This window comes from Chlorocebus sabaeus, chromosome 20, assembly GCF_047675955.1.
Source record: "Chlorocebus sabaeus isolate Y175 chromosome 20, mChlSab1.0.hap1, whole genome shotgun sequence".
NCBI classification, from domain to species: Eukaryota; Metazoa; Chordata; class Mammalia; order Primates; family Cercopithecidae; genus Chlorocebus; species Chlorocebus sabaeus.
Genome location: NC_132923.1, coordinates 10,292,201 through 10,310,967, shown reverse-complemented (window position 1 = coordinate 10,310,967; position 18,767 = coordinate 10,292,201). Strand labels below are relative to the sequence as shown.

General features: G+C 35.6%; 1 protein-coding gene across 2 annotated transcripts; it reads right to left on the bottom strand.

The window, feature by feature from the left end:
• Positions 1-11,668: 11,668 nt before the first annotated feature.
• Positions 11,669-13,073, bottom strand: LOC140709342 (small proline-rich protein 2E). Of its 2 annotated transcripts, none has more exons than XM_073008098.1 (2): positions 13,027-13,073; positions 11,669-12,300 (listed from the first exon to the last, which is right to left on the bottom strand). In XM_073008098.1, the coding sequence occupies exon 2, from the start codon at positions 12,279-12,281 to the stop codon at positions 12,063-12,065; it is 219 nt and encodes a 72-aa protein (XP_072864199.1). In that variant the 5' UTR covers positions 12,282-12,300; positions 13,027-13,073; the 3' UTR covers positions 11,669-12,062. The 2 variants fall into 2 exon arrangements, with proteins under 2 accessions (XP_072864199.1, XP_072864198.1); XM_073008097.1 differs by having other exon boundaries at positions 13,031-13,073.
• Positions 13,074-18,767: the final 5,694 nt, after the last annotated feature.

Below are 18,767 nucleotides of genomic sequence, written 5' to 3'. Positions count from 1 at the left end.
TAAATAATTAGAAGTAGGTTTGCAGAGTGCAGAAGTTCGGAGTGCTTAAAGTCTGAAATGTAGGGGAAAATAAAAACTAAGTATAATCCACTATGTATTCTTGCTCTCTATTTCCAAACAGGCTTTAGGTGTTTGAAAGACAGTGTTTTGAAATTTGTTTGTATGTTCTTCCTTTGTCTTTTCCATAGACCCTCTAATCCCACAACCTGCTGGATTATCAACTCACATCCCAATGTACACCTCTCATCTCTCCATTTTGGCACATATTGTTCACTTAACACATATGTTGTCAATACATTTAGTGATTGTTCTTTCATATCTTTTTTAAACTCTTCTTGCAATCAGTAAAGCTTTCTAAATATTGTATATTAAGCATTTAAAGTGATATTTCTAGAGCTTCCTTATCTAGACCATTAATCGGAAGCTTTCCAAGGATGTGGTTTTGCAAGTAGATAAGAAGAGAGGGGAACGAGGAAGAAGAAAGACTCAGAATTATTAGAGCAGTCACCAGCTATGCTCCAGGAAGAACAAGTGTTGAATCAATCCAGTATCACATCCCTCAGTTAAGCAGGTTAGGTATCCAGAACTGCTATTTCTCCTGTCAGTAAGGAAGGGCTTTTGGCTAAGATCACCACTGGCCAGGACACTACAGAAATAGAGCCATCACGTCAGAACCTTGAGGCCAAATATTTACAAATAGTGTTCTTGCCCAGTGCTTCCTACAGACTATTACACATGCCAAATACTTCACTGGGCAAAGTAAAAGGTCTTTACTCAAGAGGTCCCCTACTACTCCCCAATAGCCTGACATCACATCTAAAACACAAATCCTTAAAGAAATATCTGATTTCCACCATGCAAAATTGAAGAATTCGCTGCCAAATGAGATCACTGTATGAGATAACACAGTTTGAGTCACACCCTGAGACTCCTGTTCTGAGAACACCCCACTCAAACAGGAGGCTCATTACACCAGTGCAGGCACTAGAGTGGCAGCAGCCCTAGTGCCCTCAGCATCTCAGACAGGCTCACTTTATAAGTTGAGGTGGTGAACTTGAAACTCAGAGTTCCACACAGACCAACCACATGAGGAATGGCCACAATATGAAGAGGGACAGCTAATAGTCACAGCTTCCCCAAGTTAGGACATCCAGGCCCTGAGACATGGAGCGAAGCATACTTCACACACACACACACACACACTCCATGGCTCTTTATTTATCTATCATCTACTTTCATGTCTAAAGAGCTTAGCTTTATGTTTCTTAAGAGTCTGATAGCCTTAGGTTCATTCCTATTATTCCTACTTCCTAATTTTCTCAGGGATCATTAAGTATGAATTATTAGTTCATAAAAATGACAGGAAAGAATAAAAACTTTTATTTGGTCTAATATTTGATTCAACATTTTATCTCACATCTTACTACGATACATTCTACTATACAAAATACTGCTGGCAAATGAAGATATAAAATAAAATATGAAAAAACTAAAGAAACAGGAATTGTAGTAAAATATTCTTGATATCTTAAGAGAAATAGTTACTGCGAGTCCCCATGCATATCTGCCTTCTGCTTTTATTTCTGAATAGAAGGCTTAGTCTACATTGCCCTTCCATAATTCAATAAATCAGATAAACATATGGTAGAATTCTGAAAGTAATTAGGAAGGACGTTTTGGGAGATTATGTAATGTTATTTAAAACATTCAAATTATACTAAAAATGTATGTAAATCATGATAACATTTTGATTAACATATTTATTAAAAGATAGGAAACATGAAACAACATATTAAATGTGATTATATTTGGCTGGTGTAATTACAGATGATGTTTACGTTCTTATTTAACTTTTCAAAGTATGCTTCAAATGTTACCTATTATTGAGTAAAGAATCTTAAATTTCTACTTTGAGAAGCTGAAAATAGACAAGCCTGTCCATTGCCCAATTAGAGAGATACAGTTTTTTCATTTTGTTTTGTTTTCATTTGTTTGTTTGTTTTCAGCACTGTTGGCTAGACACAAAAGGTGGGGCAGGATGTAAGTGCAGTTGTTTTATTGTTATAGCTCTACATTCAATCACATCCCTTCTAAAATCTCTCTTGAGAAAACCCCAATAATAATACCCCTTCCTCATAGTATTGACATATACACACAGATGTTTACAAATGGTGTTTTCTCCAAATGCGAGAACTGTAGTAACTATAGACACACAATAGCTGTATGTATCTGTGAAATCATTCACCAAAATTGGGAGATTGTTCTAGAGTAACAAAATCAGGAATGAGTTTGTCTACTATCCAAGAGCCAGGTAGATAAAAAGCATAAATTGGCCATGATATGATGAAATTGGAAGAAACGGATGATTAGCAGGACAGGTAGTAAGGATAATAGAACATGGTGATAGTAATGGTAACTACCACTAAATTGTCATGAGAAAACAATTAAATCAGAGACTGCATACAAATACTTAGCACAGGCTACAGATAGTGCTCAAAATGCTAAAGTAACACATTGTTAATGAAAGAGATAGAAGCAAAATATCAATTTCAAGTTGTGTATGGTTAAGAAAGGTATTTGCTTTCTCTTTAAGATCTTTTATGTCATCCTTATTTTAAGTGTGTGCCAGAAGTTTTTAGGACAAAGCAAATGCAAATGTATGATTTGAATGAAGTGGGCAAAAATAATAAGATGGGCTGATCCTGACATTTATTCTTATGTGATAAAAATGAGAGTTAATCTAAGCAGAAATTTAGATCAGTTCCTAGTTGTTTGGACTCTTTAAGACTTTCCTCTGAATTCAGTTAATACAAGCAAATAAATCTAAATACAATAATTAGCAATATGTGGATGTGTTCATTTGTAAAATATTAACATATATAGATATTTAGCATTCTGTGTGAAAATATATTTAATGTTACCTCCAATTTAGTTTACTGTTATGTGGTTAACTCTTTAGGACATTTAAAAAACACTCATTCAAATATCACATTCCTTCTAGTAGCAAATTACTTAAATTTTAGGCTAAATCCTTATAAGAAACTGAATAGCTCATTAGCACTAGCCTTCCCAAATGAATAGACCTTATAAATTCTACTTTTATTTTCTCTGTATGTTAGATCAGAATATTTAAGAGCATAATTTCAAGAGCTGTTAGTAATGTAAACAGCTTGCTTAGTGTTAATGAGATTAAGAAGGACATATGCTAAATGATAGAATGAATCAGGCACTTCTCCTTGTAAGAATCTTTTCAAGATAGTGAATGTGCACAGGCTGTGGTTTCCTTCCAAAAAAAGTCAAAAAGGAAAACACGAACAAAATTGTGAAAATTTTTGAAAAGAAAAAAACTGTTTAAAATCTAACATAGGGGAGAGCTGAAATTCTACTGTAAGTTATAAATATATGAAATAAAACATAAACATTATTACAACAATCAAAACTAACAGTCTCACAGAAATAAACACAATTTTACAATACGATCCAGCAAATTTTGATTTAGTACATTTCAAAATATTTCAGCAAAAATGACCTGCATTCAAATGATTGCAGCAGCTTTATTCATAAATTCCAAGAAGTGTGATCTACCAAGATGCCCTTCAATAAATGAATCAATAAACTGTGGTGCATTGAACCCATGCAGTGGAACACTATGCAGTGATAACATGGAATGATCTATCAAGAAATACAAAGATATGAATGAATTTTAAATGCAAACTGATAAGTAAAAAACAGGCAGTCTCAAAGGCTACATACTGTTTCTAAAATGGCTCCATTTTTATGATTTTTGTAAAATGCAAAATTACACATTCAAAAAGTGCAACAAACTCCAAGTTCAACGAATTCAATGACACCCACATTGAGACACATTATAATTAAATTACCAAAAGAGAGAATCTTGAAAGGAGGAAGAAGGAAGTGAGTCATCATATCTAAGGGATCCTTAATAAGTGGTTGACCAAATTCTTATCAGAAGTAGTTTTCTGAATAAGTAATTTTCAATATATCATCCTACTGCCTCGTGATCTCCAAGGCTGTAGAATTCTAGGTTGAAAGTGATTTCTTTCAAGGCTGTAGAATTCCAGAAAGAAACCACTTTCAACTTAAAATTGTACAGCCAGCAAAATTGTCCCTAAAAATGAGGGCAAAATTATGACATTTCCAGAAATCAAAACTTGAGGCAGTTCATTGCCCCTAGATTTTCTGTATTAGAAATGATAAAGACAGCCTCTCAGGTTGAAATAAAAGGATGTTGGGCCAGGTGCAGTGGCTCACACCTGTAATCCCAGCACATTGAGAGGCCAAAGTGGGCGGATCACGAGGTCAGGAGTTCAAGACCAGTCTGACCAACATAGTGAAACCCCATCTGTACTAAAAATACAAAAATTAGCCAAGTGTGGTTGTGTGCACCTGTAATCCCAGTTACTCAGGAGACTGAGGCAGAAGAATTGCTTGAATGCAGGAGGTGGAGGTTGCAGTGAGCTGAGATTGCACCATTGCACTCCAGCCTGAGCAACAGAGAGAGACACAGTCTCAAAATAAAAAGGATGCTGAAGAGAAACTGTATGAAGATATAAAAGTACCTGATAAACATGCACAAGTACATAAAAGCCAGTATTATTGTAATTTTAACTTGTAACTCCACTTTTTATTTTCTACAAGATTTAAGATGCAAATGTATACAATATAATTACAAATATATGTTTGTGAACATACAATGTATAAAGATGTAATTTGTAAAAACATAAAAAGAGGAAGGGGTTGTATGAGTTAATTTTTCTATGCAATTGAAATTGTTGGTGTTAATGCTAATTAGATTAGTATAACTTTAAGATATTATATACAGTCTCCACTTTAACCACAAAATAAATATTTTAGAATACACAATAGAGAAAAGACCATTTAAAAAGCTGTACTACAGAAACAAAAAACTAAACACAAATCAGGCACTGATGAAAGATAACATAGAGAAAAGCGCAAATGCAAAAAGAGAGGCTACCTCATCAGTTATTATTTTAAATGTAAGTGAATTAAACTTTCCCTAGCAACAGAAATTGGAAGCATGGATCATAAATAAAAAAATTGATTCACCTATTTGCTGTTTACAAGAGACTAACTTTACAACTAAAGATACAAAGAAGTTGAAAGTAATAGGATGGAAAAAGATATTTTATGTAAGTAGTAGCAACAAAAGACCAGAAGTGGCTACAATAACATTAGACACAATTAAGTTGAATACTGTTACGAGACTATAAAGGACATATATAGATAAAGAGATTTATTCACCCAGAAAACATAGAAGTTATAAACATACATTTCCTAACATCAGAACTCTAAAACATATGAAGATACATTGGGAGAAATTAAAAGCAATTGATAGTTCTATAGTAAATGTTGAAAATTTAAATACTTCACTTTCAAAAGTGGCTAGAATAATAGAAGTTCAAAAAGAAAACAGAGGACTTAAAAATATAAACCATTTTGTCCAAACAGAAAAATACACGACACTCTACCCACCAACAGCAGGATACACCCTACAGTTTTCTCTGGAGAACATGGAACACTCTCCAGGATAGACCACATACTAGGCTAGAAAATAAGTTAATATATTTTAAAAGACTAAAATCATACAAAGTACTTTTCCAATCACTTTGGAATGAAACTAAAAATATATAACCAACTTAAAACTGGAAAATTCACACATTCGTGGAAACAAACAAACAAAAAAAAACCACTCTTAAACAACCAACAGGTCAAATAAGAAATCACAGGAAAATTAGAAATAGCTTGAGACTACTGACAACAAAAACACATCATACCAAAACTTCAGGATTGCAGAAAAAGCAGTGCTAACAGGGAAATTTATAGCCATAACCACATACATTTTTAATTTAAAAAATTCTCAGATCAGTATCTTCATGTTACACCTTAGGAAACTACAAAAAGAAAAGTAAACCAAACTCAAAAAAGTAAATGTGAGAGACTAGAATAGAGATACATAAAATAAAAGATAAGAAAAAACTAGAGAAAATCAGTAAAACCAAGTTTTATTTCATTGAAAAGGCAACAAAATTGACAAATTGTTAGATTAACTACAGAAGAGAAAAATGATGTAACACTCAAATAGCTGAAATCTTAAAAGAAAGTGGGGAAGTTACTACTGATTTTACAGAAATGAAAAGAATTTTAAGAGAAAATATGAACAATTTGATGTCAGCGTATCAGATAACCCAGCTGAAATGAACAAATTCTTAGAAAAACACTTTCTACCAAACCAAATCATAAAGAAATAGAAAATTTGAACAGTTGTGTAAAATGTAAGGAGATTGAATCACTAATCTAAAATCTCACAAGAAAGAAAAGCATTGACCCAGAAAGATTTATTGGAGAAGTATATACCAATCCTTCTCAAACTCTATCAAAAAAAGAAAACTTAAAATAGAGACTACTTCCTGTCTTATTCCATGAAGTCAGGATTATACTGGTAGAAAATTCAGACAGACACTACAAGAAATGAAAACTACGCACCAATATTCCTCATGAATATTGATGCAAAAAAAATCCTCAAAAACATTTAACATACCAGCTAATTCCTGTGGCTCTGGGCAAGATGGCCAACTAGACGCAGCGAGTTAGAATAGCTGCCACTGAGGAATAGAGACAACTGGCCCACTTTTAACAGATTTTCAGAGGGAAGAAACTGAGAGTGAAGCAAACACAAAACAGAAAAAAGCAGGGATTACAATCCCAATTTCAGACAAAAGAGACTTTAAACCAACAAAAATCAATAAAGACCAAAAAAAAAAAAAAAAAAAGGATTACATAATGGTAATGGGTTCAATTCAACAAGAATATCCAATTGTTTTAAATATAAATGCACCCAACACAGGAGCACTCGCATTCATGAAGCAATTTCTTAGTGCCTTTCAAAGAGAATTAGACTCCCACATGATAAGAGCGGGAGACTTTAATGCCCCACTGACAGTATTAGACAGATCATGGTGGCTGAAATTTAACAAATATATTCAGGACCTGAAGTCAGCACAGAACCAAATGGACCTGATAAACATCTACAAAACTCTCTATCCCAAAACAAGAGAATATACATTCTTCTTTTAACCACATGGCACAAACTCTAAAATCAATCACATGGTGGGAAATAAAACACTCCTCAGCAAATACAAAAGAACTGAAATCATAACAACAAGTCTCTCAGAAAACAGTACCATGAAATTAGAAATCAAGACTGAGAAATTCACTCAAAACCATACAATTACATGGAAATTTAATAAGTTGCTCCTGAATGACTTTTGAATAAATTATCTAATTAAGGCTGAAATCAACATGTTCTTTGAAACTAATAAGAATGAACATACAACATACCAGAATCTATGGACACAGTCAAAGAAGTATTAAGAGGAAATGTGTAGCACTAAATGCTCACATCAAAAAGTTAGAACGATATCACTGTAACTACCTAATGTCACAACTAAAAGAACAAGGAAACCAAGAGAAAACCAACCTCAAAGCAATCAGAAGACGAGAAATAACCAAAATCAGAGCTAAACTGAAGGAGACTGAGATATAAAAAAAATCAAAATATCAACAAATCCAGGAATTACTTTAAAAATAATAAAATAAATGGACTGCTAACTAGACTATAAAGAAGAAAAGAGAAAATATTCAAATAAACACAATTAGAAATGACAAAGGGGATATTTACAGATGAATTCTACCAGATGTACAAATAAGACCTGGTACCATTCCTGCTGAAACCATCCCAAAAAATTGAAGAGGAGGAACTCCTCCCTAACTCATTCTACAAAGCCAGCATCATCTTGATACCAAAACCTGGCAGAGACACAAAGCCTAAAAAGAAAACCTCAGGCCAATATCCTTGATGAAAATCGATGCAAAAATTCTCAACAAAATACTGGCAAACCTAATCCAGCAGCACATCAAAAAGTCTATCCACCAGAATCAAGTTAGTTTTATCCCTGGGGTGCAAGATTGGTTAAACATACACAAATCAATAAATTCTATTCATCATATAAACAGAACTGAAGACAAAAATCACATGACTGTCTGAATAGATGCAGAAAAGGTTTTCCATACAATTCAACACCCCTTCATGTTAAAAACGCTCAGTAAACTAGATATTAAACAAATGAATATTCCTCAAAATAATAAGAGCCATCTGTAACAAATCCACAGCCAATATGATACTGAATAGGGAAAAGCTGGAAGTATTCCCCTTGAAAACCGGCACAATACAAGGATGCCCTCTCCCACTACTTCTATTCAACATACTATGGAAAGTCCTGGCCAGAGCAATCGAGAAAGATAAGGGTAGAAAGGAGATCAAAATAAGAATACAGGAAGTCAGACTATCCTTGTTTGCACATGACATGATTCTATATCTAAAAAACCCTATTGTGTAGGAACAAAAGCTCTTTCAGCAGATAAACAACTTCCGCAATGTTTCAGGATTCAAAAACAGCATACAAAAATAAATCACTAGCACTCCTATATACCTGCAACAGCCAAGCCAACAGCCAAATCAGGAACACAATCCCATTCACAACAGTGGCAAAAAGAATAAAATACCTAGGAATACAACTAACCAGGGAGGTGAAAGATCTCCACACAGAGAACTACAAAGCATTGCTCAACAACATCAGAGATGACACTAATAAATGGAAAAACATTCTGAGCTCATTAATAGGAAGAATCAATACAGTTAAAATGGCCAAGCTCCTCAAAGCAGTTTACAATTTCAGTGTGATTCCTCTCCTATCAAACTACCAATGATATTCTTCACAGAACCAGAAAAAGCAATTATAAAATTCTATGGAATCAAAAATGAGCCTGAATAGCCAAGGTAATCCTAAGCAAAAACAAAAAAGCTGGAGTCATCATGCTACCTGACTGCAAACTATACTACAAGGCTGCAGTAACCAAAACAGCATGGTACTACTACAAAACAGACACAGAGACTAATGGAACAGAAGAGGGAACCAGAAATAAAGCAACACACCTGTAACCATCTGATCACTAAAAAATGTGACAAAAACAAGCAATGTGGAAAGAACTCCCTATTCAATAAATGGTGCTAGGACAACTGGCTAGCCCTATGTGTAAGATTGAAACTGGATGCCTTCCTTACACAATATACAAAAATCAACTCAAGATGAATTAAAGACTTAAATGCAGAGCCCCAGATTATAAATACCCTGGAAGACAACCTAGGCAATACCATTCTGGACATAGGGACAGGCAAATATTTTATGACAAAGACACCAAAAGCAATTGCAATGAAATAAAAATTGACAAATAGGATCTAATTAAACCAAAGAGCTTCTGCACAGCAAAGGAAACTATCAACAGAGTAAACAGACAACCTACAGAATGGGAGAAAAGTTTTGTAAAACGTGCATCTGATAAAGGTCTAATATTCAGCATCTATAAAGAATTTAAACAAATTTACAAGAAAAAAAAAACCCATTAAAAAGTTGGCAAAGGACAGAAATAGACACATTTCAAAGGAAACGTACATGTAGCCAACAAGTATATAAAAAAAAGCTCAATATCACTGATCATTAGAGAAATGTAAATCAAAACCACAATAAGATACTATCTCACACCAGTCATAATGGCCATTACTACAAAGTCAAAAAATAAAAAGTGCTGGAGAGTTGCAGAGAAAAACGAATGCTTATACATTGTTGGGGGAAGTGTAAATTAGATCAACCATTGTGGAAAACAGTGTGGCAACTACTCAAACAACTGAAAACAGAACTACCATTCCAACCAGCAATCTTATTACTTGGTATATACCCAAAGGAATATAAATCATTCTGTGTCATAAAGACACACACACATGTTATGTTCATTGCAGCACTATTCATAATAGCAAAGACATGGAATCAAACTAAGTGCCCATCAATGATAGACTAGATAAAGAAAATGTGATACATACACACCATGAAATACTATGCAACCATAAAAAAAGAGATCAAGTCCTTTGCAGGAGCATGAGTAGAGCTGGAGGCCATTATCCTCAGAAAACTAATGCAGGAACAGAAAATCAAATACCACATGTTCTCACTTATAACTGGAAGTTAAATGCTGAGAAAACATGGACACATAGAGGGGAACAACAGACAATAGGGCCTATTGGAGGGTAAAGGTTAGGAGGACAGAGAGGATCAGGGGAAATAACTAATGGGTACTATGATTAATAACTGGGTGATGAAATAAGCTGTACAATAAACCCCAGTGATATGCATTTACCTATATAACAAACCTGCACATGTTCCCCTGTTCTTAAAATAAAAAAATTTTAAAAAATAGCAGGTGCTGGACAGGATGCCAAGAAAAAAGAAGCCTATATACTTCTGGCGGGAATGTAAATTAGTACAGCCACAGTGGAAAACAATACAAAGACTTCTCCGGAAACTAAAAACAGAACCACTGTTCAATCCTGCAATCCAACTACTGTGTATCTATCCAAAGAAAAAGAAATCAGTCCGTCAAATGGATGCCTGAACTCCTGTGGTTATTGCAGTACTATTCACAATAGCAAAGATATGTAACCTAAGTGTCCATTAACGAATAAATGGAAAAAGAAAATATTGTATAGATACACAATGAAATCCTATTTTGTTGTAAAAAAGAATAAAATCATGTCATGGGCAGCAACACGGATGGAACTGGAGGTCATTATGTTAAGTAAAACAAGTCAAACAGGGAAAAACAAATACTGCAAGTACTCACTCATCTGTGGGAGCTACAAAAGTTGATCTCTAAAGGTAGAGAGCAGAATGATAGATACCAGAAGCAGGGAAGGATGTTCAGGGGGTGGAGAATGAAGAGATGCTGGTTAAATAGTACAAACATAGAGATACATAAAAGAGGTAAGTTTAAATATTTGATAGCAGAGTATGGTGACTAATTTACAACAATGTATTGTATTTTTCAAAATAGCAAAAAGAGAGGAATTAAAATGTTCCCAGCAAAGAGAGAAATGATAAATGCTCAAGGTCATGGATTCCCTAAATTTCCTGATACCCTGACGTGATCATTACACATTTGATCCATGTAACAAACTATCACATGTATTCCATAAATGTGTACAAGTATTATGAATCAATTAAAAGTAACAGTAGGGAGTCTTCCTATTTCCTATATCCATTATATCCAAGCCACTCTCTTTCTGGAACAAATATCTTGGTGGTTGTAGTAAGGGAAGGGTTGATGATGATGATGGTGATGATGCTTGTGGTGGAAATGATGATATATTGCTGCTAATAAGCCTCAATTAAATGACTGCTATTATGTGTCAGGCATTGTGCCAACCAAATTTCAGATAGAAATTAGATTTTATGACTTAGACTATTTTATGATGTAAATATTGTTTGGTTCACTTTGCAGTAAAAAGATAGACATTTGGAGAAGTAGAATAATATGTTCTACAAATCAAACACTAAGAAAAATAAAAGGGGTATAAAATGATACAGAAATAATACTTGCTATGACCCAAAATTCATATAGCAACAATTGTAAGATCTTCCCTGAGGATCACAGAAAGGTAGGAATAAATACAAATGATCATATCACATTGCTAATAAAGCAGATTTGAAAAAGAAACAAAAGATCCATTCACAAATATTATGCAAAGATACTTTATTCAGGGAGTGAAAGGAAAGTGACAACTGCACAGGTGGTAGAAGCTCATGCCCAGGGGACAGACAGACACAGGAAACGTCAACAGAATTCTCTGATGGTTCCCAGGGACAGAGCTGCAGCTCTTTCTTCTGAAGTTCTGGGAACCGACAAAGCCGAGGACTTCCTTTGTTCAGTCTCCACCTGGACAGTGGCAGTATGGCAGCCTCAGAAAGGAAACGTTTTGCAATCAGGGAACATTATGGACAGATCACAAGCTAAGGGGAAGGAAGCTCCCTATGTACCCATGGCAGGTTTAATGAGAAGACTAAGGTGGAGCTGTGGAATGAGGTGAGTCAATTATTCTTATCCTTTCATGCTCCTGATGGATCCTGAAGCTGTTACTTGCTCTTGGGTGGACACTTTGGCTGGCAGGGTGGGGAAGGTATCACAGGAGGACATTTCTGCTGGCACTGCTGAGGTGGGCAGGGCTGTGGACACTTTGGTGGTGGGCAGGGCTCAGGGCACTTCGGGGGTGGACATGGCTCTGGGCACTTTGGTGTGGGGCACACAGGAGGTGGCTGGCAGGGCTGCTTGCACTGCTGCTGTTGGTAAGACATCCTGCTGGAGTCTCAGAATCTGAAAGAAATGATACGACAGTGTTCACGGGAAAGGAATCCTCCAGAGAGAGACACCAAAGCTTATGTAATACCATGGCATATCATTAAAGCTTATGTAATAACATGACATATTATTTCTCCAATCTCCAAAAATTTATTTAAACTCTTAGCTCCCTTTTCATGACTTCTTGTCTTTTCCTTTCCACTTTAGTAAGTTGCTTCTAGGAAATCCTGCCTTTTCTCATACAATTTTACCAAAGAAAACATCTCTGTAATAAAGAAGCAAGCATGTTAATCCAGGAAATTAACATCTTCAGGAAAGGCAGTCACAAGTTCAGACCCCCTGGGCAATCTCACAAGCTATTCCTATCATCATTATCTGTTGTAAAGCACCAGTGGGTTGACTTGAGCATAGAGCAAAGGGCTGTTCAGGAAGAAGTGCAGGCTCTCACACCTGCTAAGACACAAACCTTTGAAAAGGACACCAGAAAAATACGGAAAAGAGAAAAAGATTCATCCTTTTCTTCCAACCAAAGCTTTCCTATTAACTTCTCTGTCCATATGAATATATAACGGTACATTTTTAAAAAGCAATATAAAACACTCTATCACATAGTCTAATCCTATAGTTCCATCCACTAAGTACCATCAACTCCATGATCATAGGTTTGGATCCACCAGACTTGCTGGATTCGATTAAATTCAACATTTCAGGTCAAAAAGAAGAGAACTCAAGGAAGCAGACTCACCAGGTTTTCCAAAGCAGATCGGTGCTCAAGTACCAGGAGTTTAGAAGTTGTGCAGCAGAGAACCTCTTTATAGGGACTGCTAACCCACCCAGCAGGAAATGGAACTGCCTAAACTGGGCTGGTCCAGCAATGTCCCAATTAAAATGCAAATTTATCCATAACTGGCATGACAGGGATTCTCAAATTGGTAAATATCCTGTTCTGGGATCTCTCCACTGGATTAAGTGCTCCTGACTCACGGAGGCCCTGCCTTAGGTCTCAGTTTCAGTGACTTATGGCAAAGAGGGATTTGGGGGATTCTCTAACTGGTAGTCAAGGGCTCTCTTTCTTGATTGGGGGCAGTGAATGTTTCCTGTCTAACACATTCCCTAAATCATAAAACTTCCTGCCCTGATCCACTTTAGCTGAATGCCACATTATTGAACATTAACCCATCTCCACCTGGGTTTTCCTCGTACAATTTGCCAATGTGCTAGAAGGACGGACAGACCTAACAAAGACCTGAGTTCTGTCCCCAGAGTTTTTTGCTAAGTTGTATGACCACAGCCAGGTCAACCCTCCTCCCTGGAATTGTAAACAGAGGAGCATCATACCTACCTCTGGTTTTGAAGGCACTGACCACATCTTGCCTTCTGTTGACCCTGATCAAGCCTGAAATTTTCTGCTCCACCTCTATCTTTCTCTCACAGAACCCCAGATTTTACCTATATTCCTTTTCTCTTTGAAGTTGTTTTCTACATCTACTGTGAGTCTAACCATACAAGCAAGAAGAGATTGGGAGCCAATATACAACATTCTTAGAAAAAAGATACCAACCCAGAATTCCATGTCTAGTCAAACTCAGCTTCATAAGTTAAAGAGAAAAAAGGATCATTTTCAGACAAGCTAATGCTGAAAGAATTTGTTATCACCAGACCTGCATTACTAGAGCTCCTAAAGGGAGCACTAAATACAGAAAGAAAATACAATTACCTGCAACTACAGAAACACACTTTAGTACACACACCAGTGACACTACAAGGCAACCACATAAACAAGTTTGCAGAATAACCAGCTAATATCATGATGCAATCAAATCCACATGTATCAATACTAACCTTGAATGTGAATGGGCTAAATGCCCCAATTAAAACACAGAGTGGCAAGCTGGAAAAAAAACTAAGGGCCACTGGTATGCTGTCTTCAAGAGACCAGTCTCACATACAATAGCCCACAAAGGCTCAAAGTAAAGGGAGGGAGAAAAATCTACCAAAGAAATGAAAAACAGAAAAAATGCTGAGGTTGCAATCCTAATTTCAGACAAAAGAGACATTAAACCAACAAACATCAAAAAAGGCCCCCAAACAGCATTACATAATGGTAAAGGGTAAATGGTAAATCAACAAGAACACCTAACTCTCTTACATACATGTGAACCCAACACAAGAGAACTCAGATTTATAAATCAAGTTCTTAGAGACCTTCAAAGAGACTTAGACTCCCACATAATAATAGTGAGAGACTGAAACATCACATGGACAGTATTAGACACATCACAGAGACAGAAAATTAACAATACTATTCACTACCAAAACTCAGCACTGGATCAAATGCACCTGCTAATAATCTGCAACTGTCCACCTGAAAACAACAGAATATATATTCTTCTCATTGCCACGTGGCACATAGTCTAAAATTCATCACTTGATAGGAAATAAAACACTCCTCAGCAAATACAAAAGCACTAAAGTCATAACAACCAATTTCTAAACCACAACTGAATAAAATTAGAAATCAAGACTAAGAAATTAACTCCAAAACAAACAATTACTTAGAAATTCAATAATCTGCTTCTGAATGTCTTTGGGGAAATCAAATTAAGGAAAAAAAAATCAAGAAGTTCTCAAGTTACAACATACCAGAATCTCTGGGACACAGCTAACCAGTGTTAAGAGGGAAATTTATAGCACAATAACATAGTGAAACCCCATCTCTACTAAAAATACAAAAAATTAACCAGGCATGGTGGTGGGCGCCTGTAGTCCCAGCCACTCAGAAAGCTGAGGCAGGAGAATTGCTTGAATCAGGGAGGCGGAGGTTGCAGTGAGCTGAGATTGTGCCACTGTACTCTAGCCTGGGCAACAAAGTGAGACTCCATCTCAAAAAAACAAACAAGTTAGAAAGATCTCAGTGTAAAAACATAACATCACAACTAAAAGAACTAGAGAACCAAGAGAAAACCAACTGCAAAACAAGAAGATCATAAGAACTAACTAAAATCAGAGCCAAACTGAAGGACACAGAGACACACACACAAAAAAAAGACACTCAAAAGATCAATAAATCTAGGAGACGCTTCTTAAAAAAACTGATGAAATAAATAGACTGCAGGCTAGACAAATAAAGAAGAAAAGAGGGAAGATACAAATGAATGCAATTACAAATGACAAAGGGGATATTACCACTGACTCCACAGAAATACAAATAAAAATCAGAATATTATGAACACCTCTATGTACATAAGTTAAAAATATAGAAGAAGCAAATATATTCTTGGAAACATACACCCTCCAAAACCTGAGCCAGGAAGAATTTGAATTTGTGAAAGGACCAATAATGAGCTCCAAAGTTGAATCAGTAATAAATAGCCCACTAATCAAAATAAGCCCAGAACAAGACAAATTCACAGCTGAATTCTACCAGATGTGCAAACAAGAGCTTATATCATTCCTGCTGGAACTATTCCAAAATATTGAGGAGGAACTCCTTTCTAACTCATTCTGTGAGGCCAGCATCACCCTGATACCAAAACCTGGCAAAGACGCAACAAAAAAAGAAAACTTCAGGCCAATATCCTTGATGAACATCAGTGCAAAAATCCTCAAAAAATTACTGGCAAACTGAATCCAGCAACACATCAAAAAGCTTATCTACCACAATCAAGTTGGCTTTACCCTTGGGATGCAAGGTTGGTTCAACATATGCAAACCAAAAACTGTGATTCATCACATAAACAAAACTAAAGACAAAAATCACATGATTATCTCAATATATGCTGAAAAAGTTATCGATGAAACTCAACACCTTTTTAAGTTAAAAACTCTCAAACTAGGTATTAAAGAAACAGACCTCAAAATAACAAAAGCCATCTATGGCAGACCCACAGTCAACATCATACAGAATGGGGAAAAATTGGAGGCATACTAGCACAAGAGAAGGATTCCCTCTCTTGCCACTCCTATTCAACATAATATGGGAAGTCCTGGCCAGAGCAATCAGAGAAGATAAGGAAATAAAGAGCATCAAAAGAGAAAGAGGGTAAGTCAAACTATTTCTGTTTGTACATGACATGATTCTATATCTAGAAAACCATATGGTCAAAGACCAAAAGCATCTTGCAACTGAAAAACAACTTCAGCAACGTTTCTGGATTCAAAACCAATGTACAAAAATTGCTTTCACTCCTATACACCAACAACCAAGACAAGAGTCAAATCAGGAATACATTCCCATTCACAATTGCCACAAAAAGGATAAAATACCTAGGTATACAGAAAATCAGAGAGGTGAAAGAACTCTACAAGGAGAATTATAAAACACTACTGAAATAGATCAGTGGTGACACAAACAAACCGAAAAACATTTCATACTCATGAATAGGAAGAATCAATATCGTTAAAAGGGCCAATTGTCCAATTTCCACATTCAATGTGACTCCTTTCAAACTACCAATGAAGTTCTTCACAAAACTAGAAAAAAAAAACTATTTAAAAATTTTAAAATTCATCAAAAATCAGCCCAAATAGACAAGGTAATCCTAAGCAAAGAGAACAAAGCTGGAGGCATCATGCTACCTAGCTACAAGCTATACTACAAGGCTACCATAAACAAAACAGTATAGTACTCGTGGAAAAACAGACACATAGACTAATGTAACAGAATAGGAAATGCAGAAATAAGACAACACACCTTCTAGAAATGTGTCAAAAACAAGCAATGGGAAGAGCACTTTCTGTTCAATAAATGGTGCTGGGATAACTGGCTAACCATATGCAGAAGATTGAAACTGGATACCTTCCTTAAATCATATACAAAAATCAACTCAAGATGGATTAAAGACTTAAATGTAGAACCCAAAACTGTAAAAACTCTAGAAAACAACCCAGGCAATACTTTTCTGGACACAGGAACCAGCAAAGATTTCATGATGATGATGTCAAAAGCAACTGAAAAAAATTGACAAATGGGATCTAATTAAACTAAAGAGCTTCTGCATAGTGAAGGAAACTATCAAAAAAGTAAACAGACAACCAAAAGAACGGGATAAAAATTTTGCAAGGTACACATCTTATAAAGGTCTAATATCCAGGATCCATGAGGAATTTGAACAAATTTACAAAAGAAAAAAAAACAGCCCCATTGAAAAGTGGGCAAAAGACAGGAACAGACACTTTCAAAAGGAGACATACATGTGGCCAAGAAGCATATGAATAAAAGTTCAATGTCTCGGATCACTGGAGAAGTGCAAATCAAAACCACAATGAGATACAGTCTCATACCACTCAGATGGCTATTACTAAATTGTCAAGAAAAAAGAGGTGCTAGAGTGTTGTAGAGAAAAGTAAATGCTTATACACTGTTTGTGGGAGTGTAAATTTATTCAAACATTATGGAATACAGTGTGGCAATTACTCAAAGAACTAAAATTAAAGAAAAGAACTACCATTAAAACCAGCAATCCAATTACTTGGTGTATACCCAAAGGAATATAAATAATTCTATCATAAAGATTCATGAACATGTTATGTTCATCGCAGCACTATTCATAATAGCAAAGACAAGGAATCAAACTAAGTGCCCAATAGTGATAAATTACATAAAGAAAAAGTGTACATATACACCATGAAATACTACACAGTCATAAGAAATCAGACTGTATGCTTTACAGGTTCATGGATGGCGCTGAAGGCCATTATCCTTAAAAACTAATGCAGAAACAAATAACCAAATATGGCATGTTCTCACTTATAACAGCAAGTTAAATAATGAGAACACATGGACACATAGAGAGGAACAGCAGACAATGGGGCCTACCACAGGGTGGAGGTTATGGGGAAGAAAAGGATCAGAAAAAATAACTAATGGGTACTACAATTAATACCTGGGTGATGAAATAGCTTTATGACAAACCCCTGTGATACAAATTTAACTATATAACAAACCTGCACATGTACCCCGGAACTTAAAGTAAAAATTTAAAAAATAGCTGATGCCAAAGAGGATGCAAAGGAAAATGTCTTATATGCTCTTGGTGGGAAAGTAAATTAGTACAGTCATTGTGGAAAACAGTAAGATTTCTCCAAAAAACCAAAAATAGAATTATCTTTCAATCCAGCAATCCAACTACTGTGTATCTATCCAAAGGAAAATAATTCAGATTATAAAAGGGATGCCTAAACTCCCATGGTTATTGCAGCACTATTCACAACAGCAAAGGTGTGTAACCTAAGCATCCATTAACAAATGAATGGATGAAGAGAAGATTGTACATACAGGCAATGAAATACTATTCCATTGTAATAAAAAGAATGAAATACTGTCATTGGAAGCAACATAGATTCAACTGGAGGTGGTTATGTTAAGTAAAATAAATCAAGCAGAGAAAGACAAATATTACATGTTTTTACTCATATGTGGGAGCTACAAAAGTTGATCTATAAAGATAGAGAGTAGAATGATAGATACCAGAAGCCAGGAA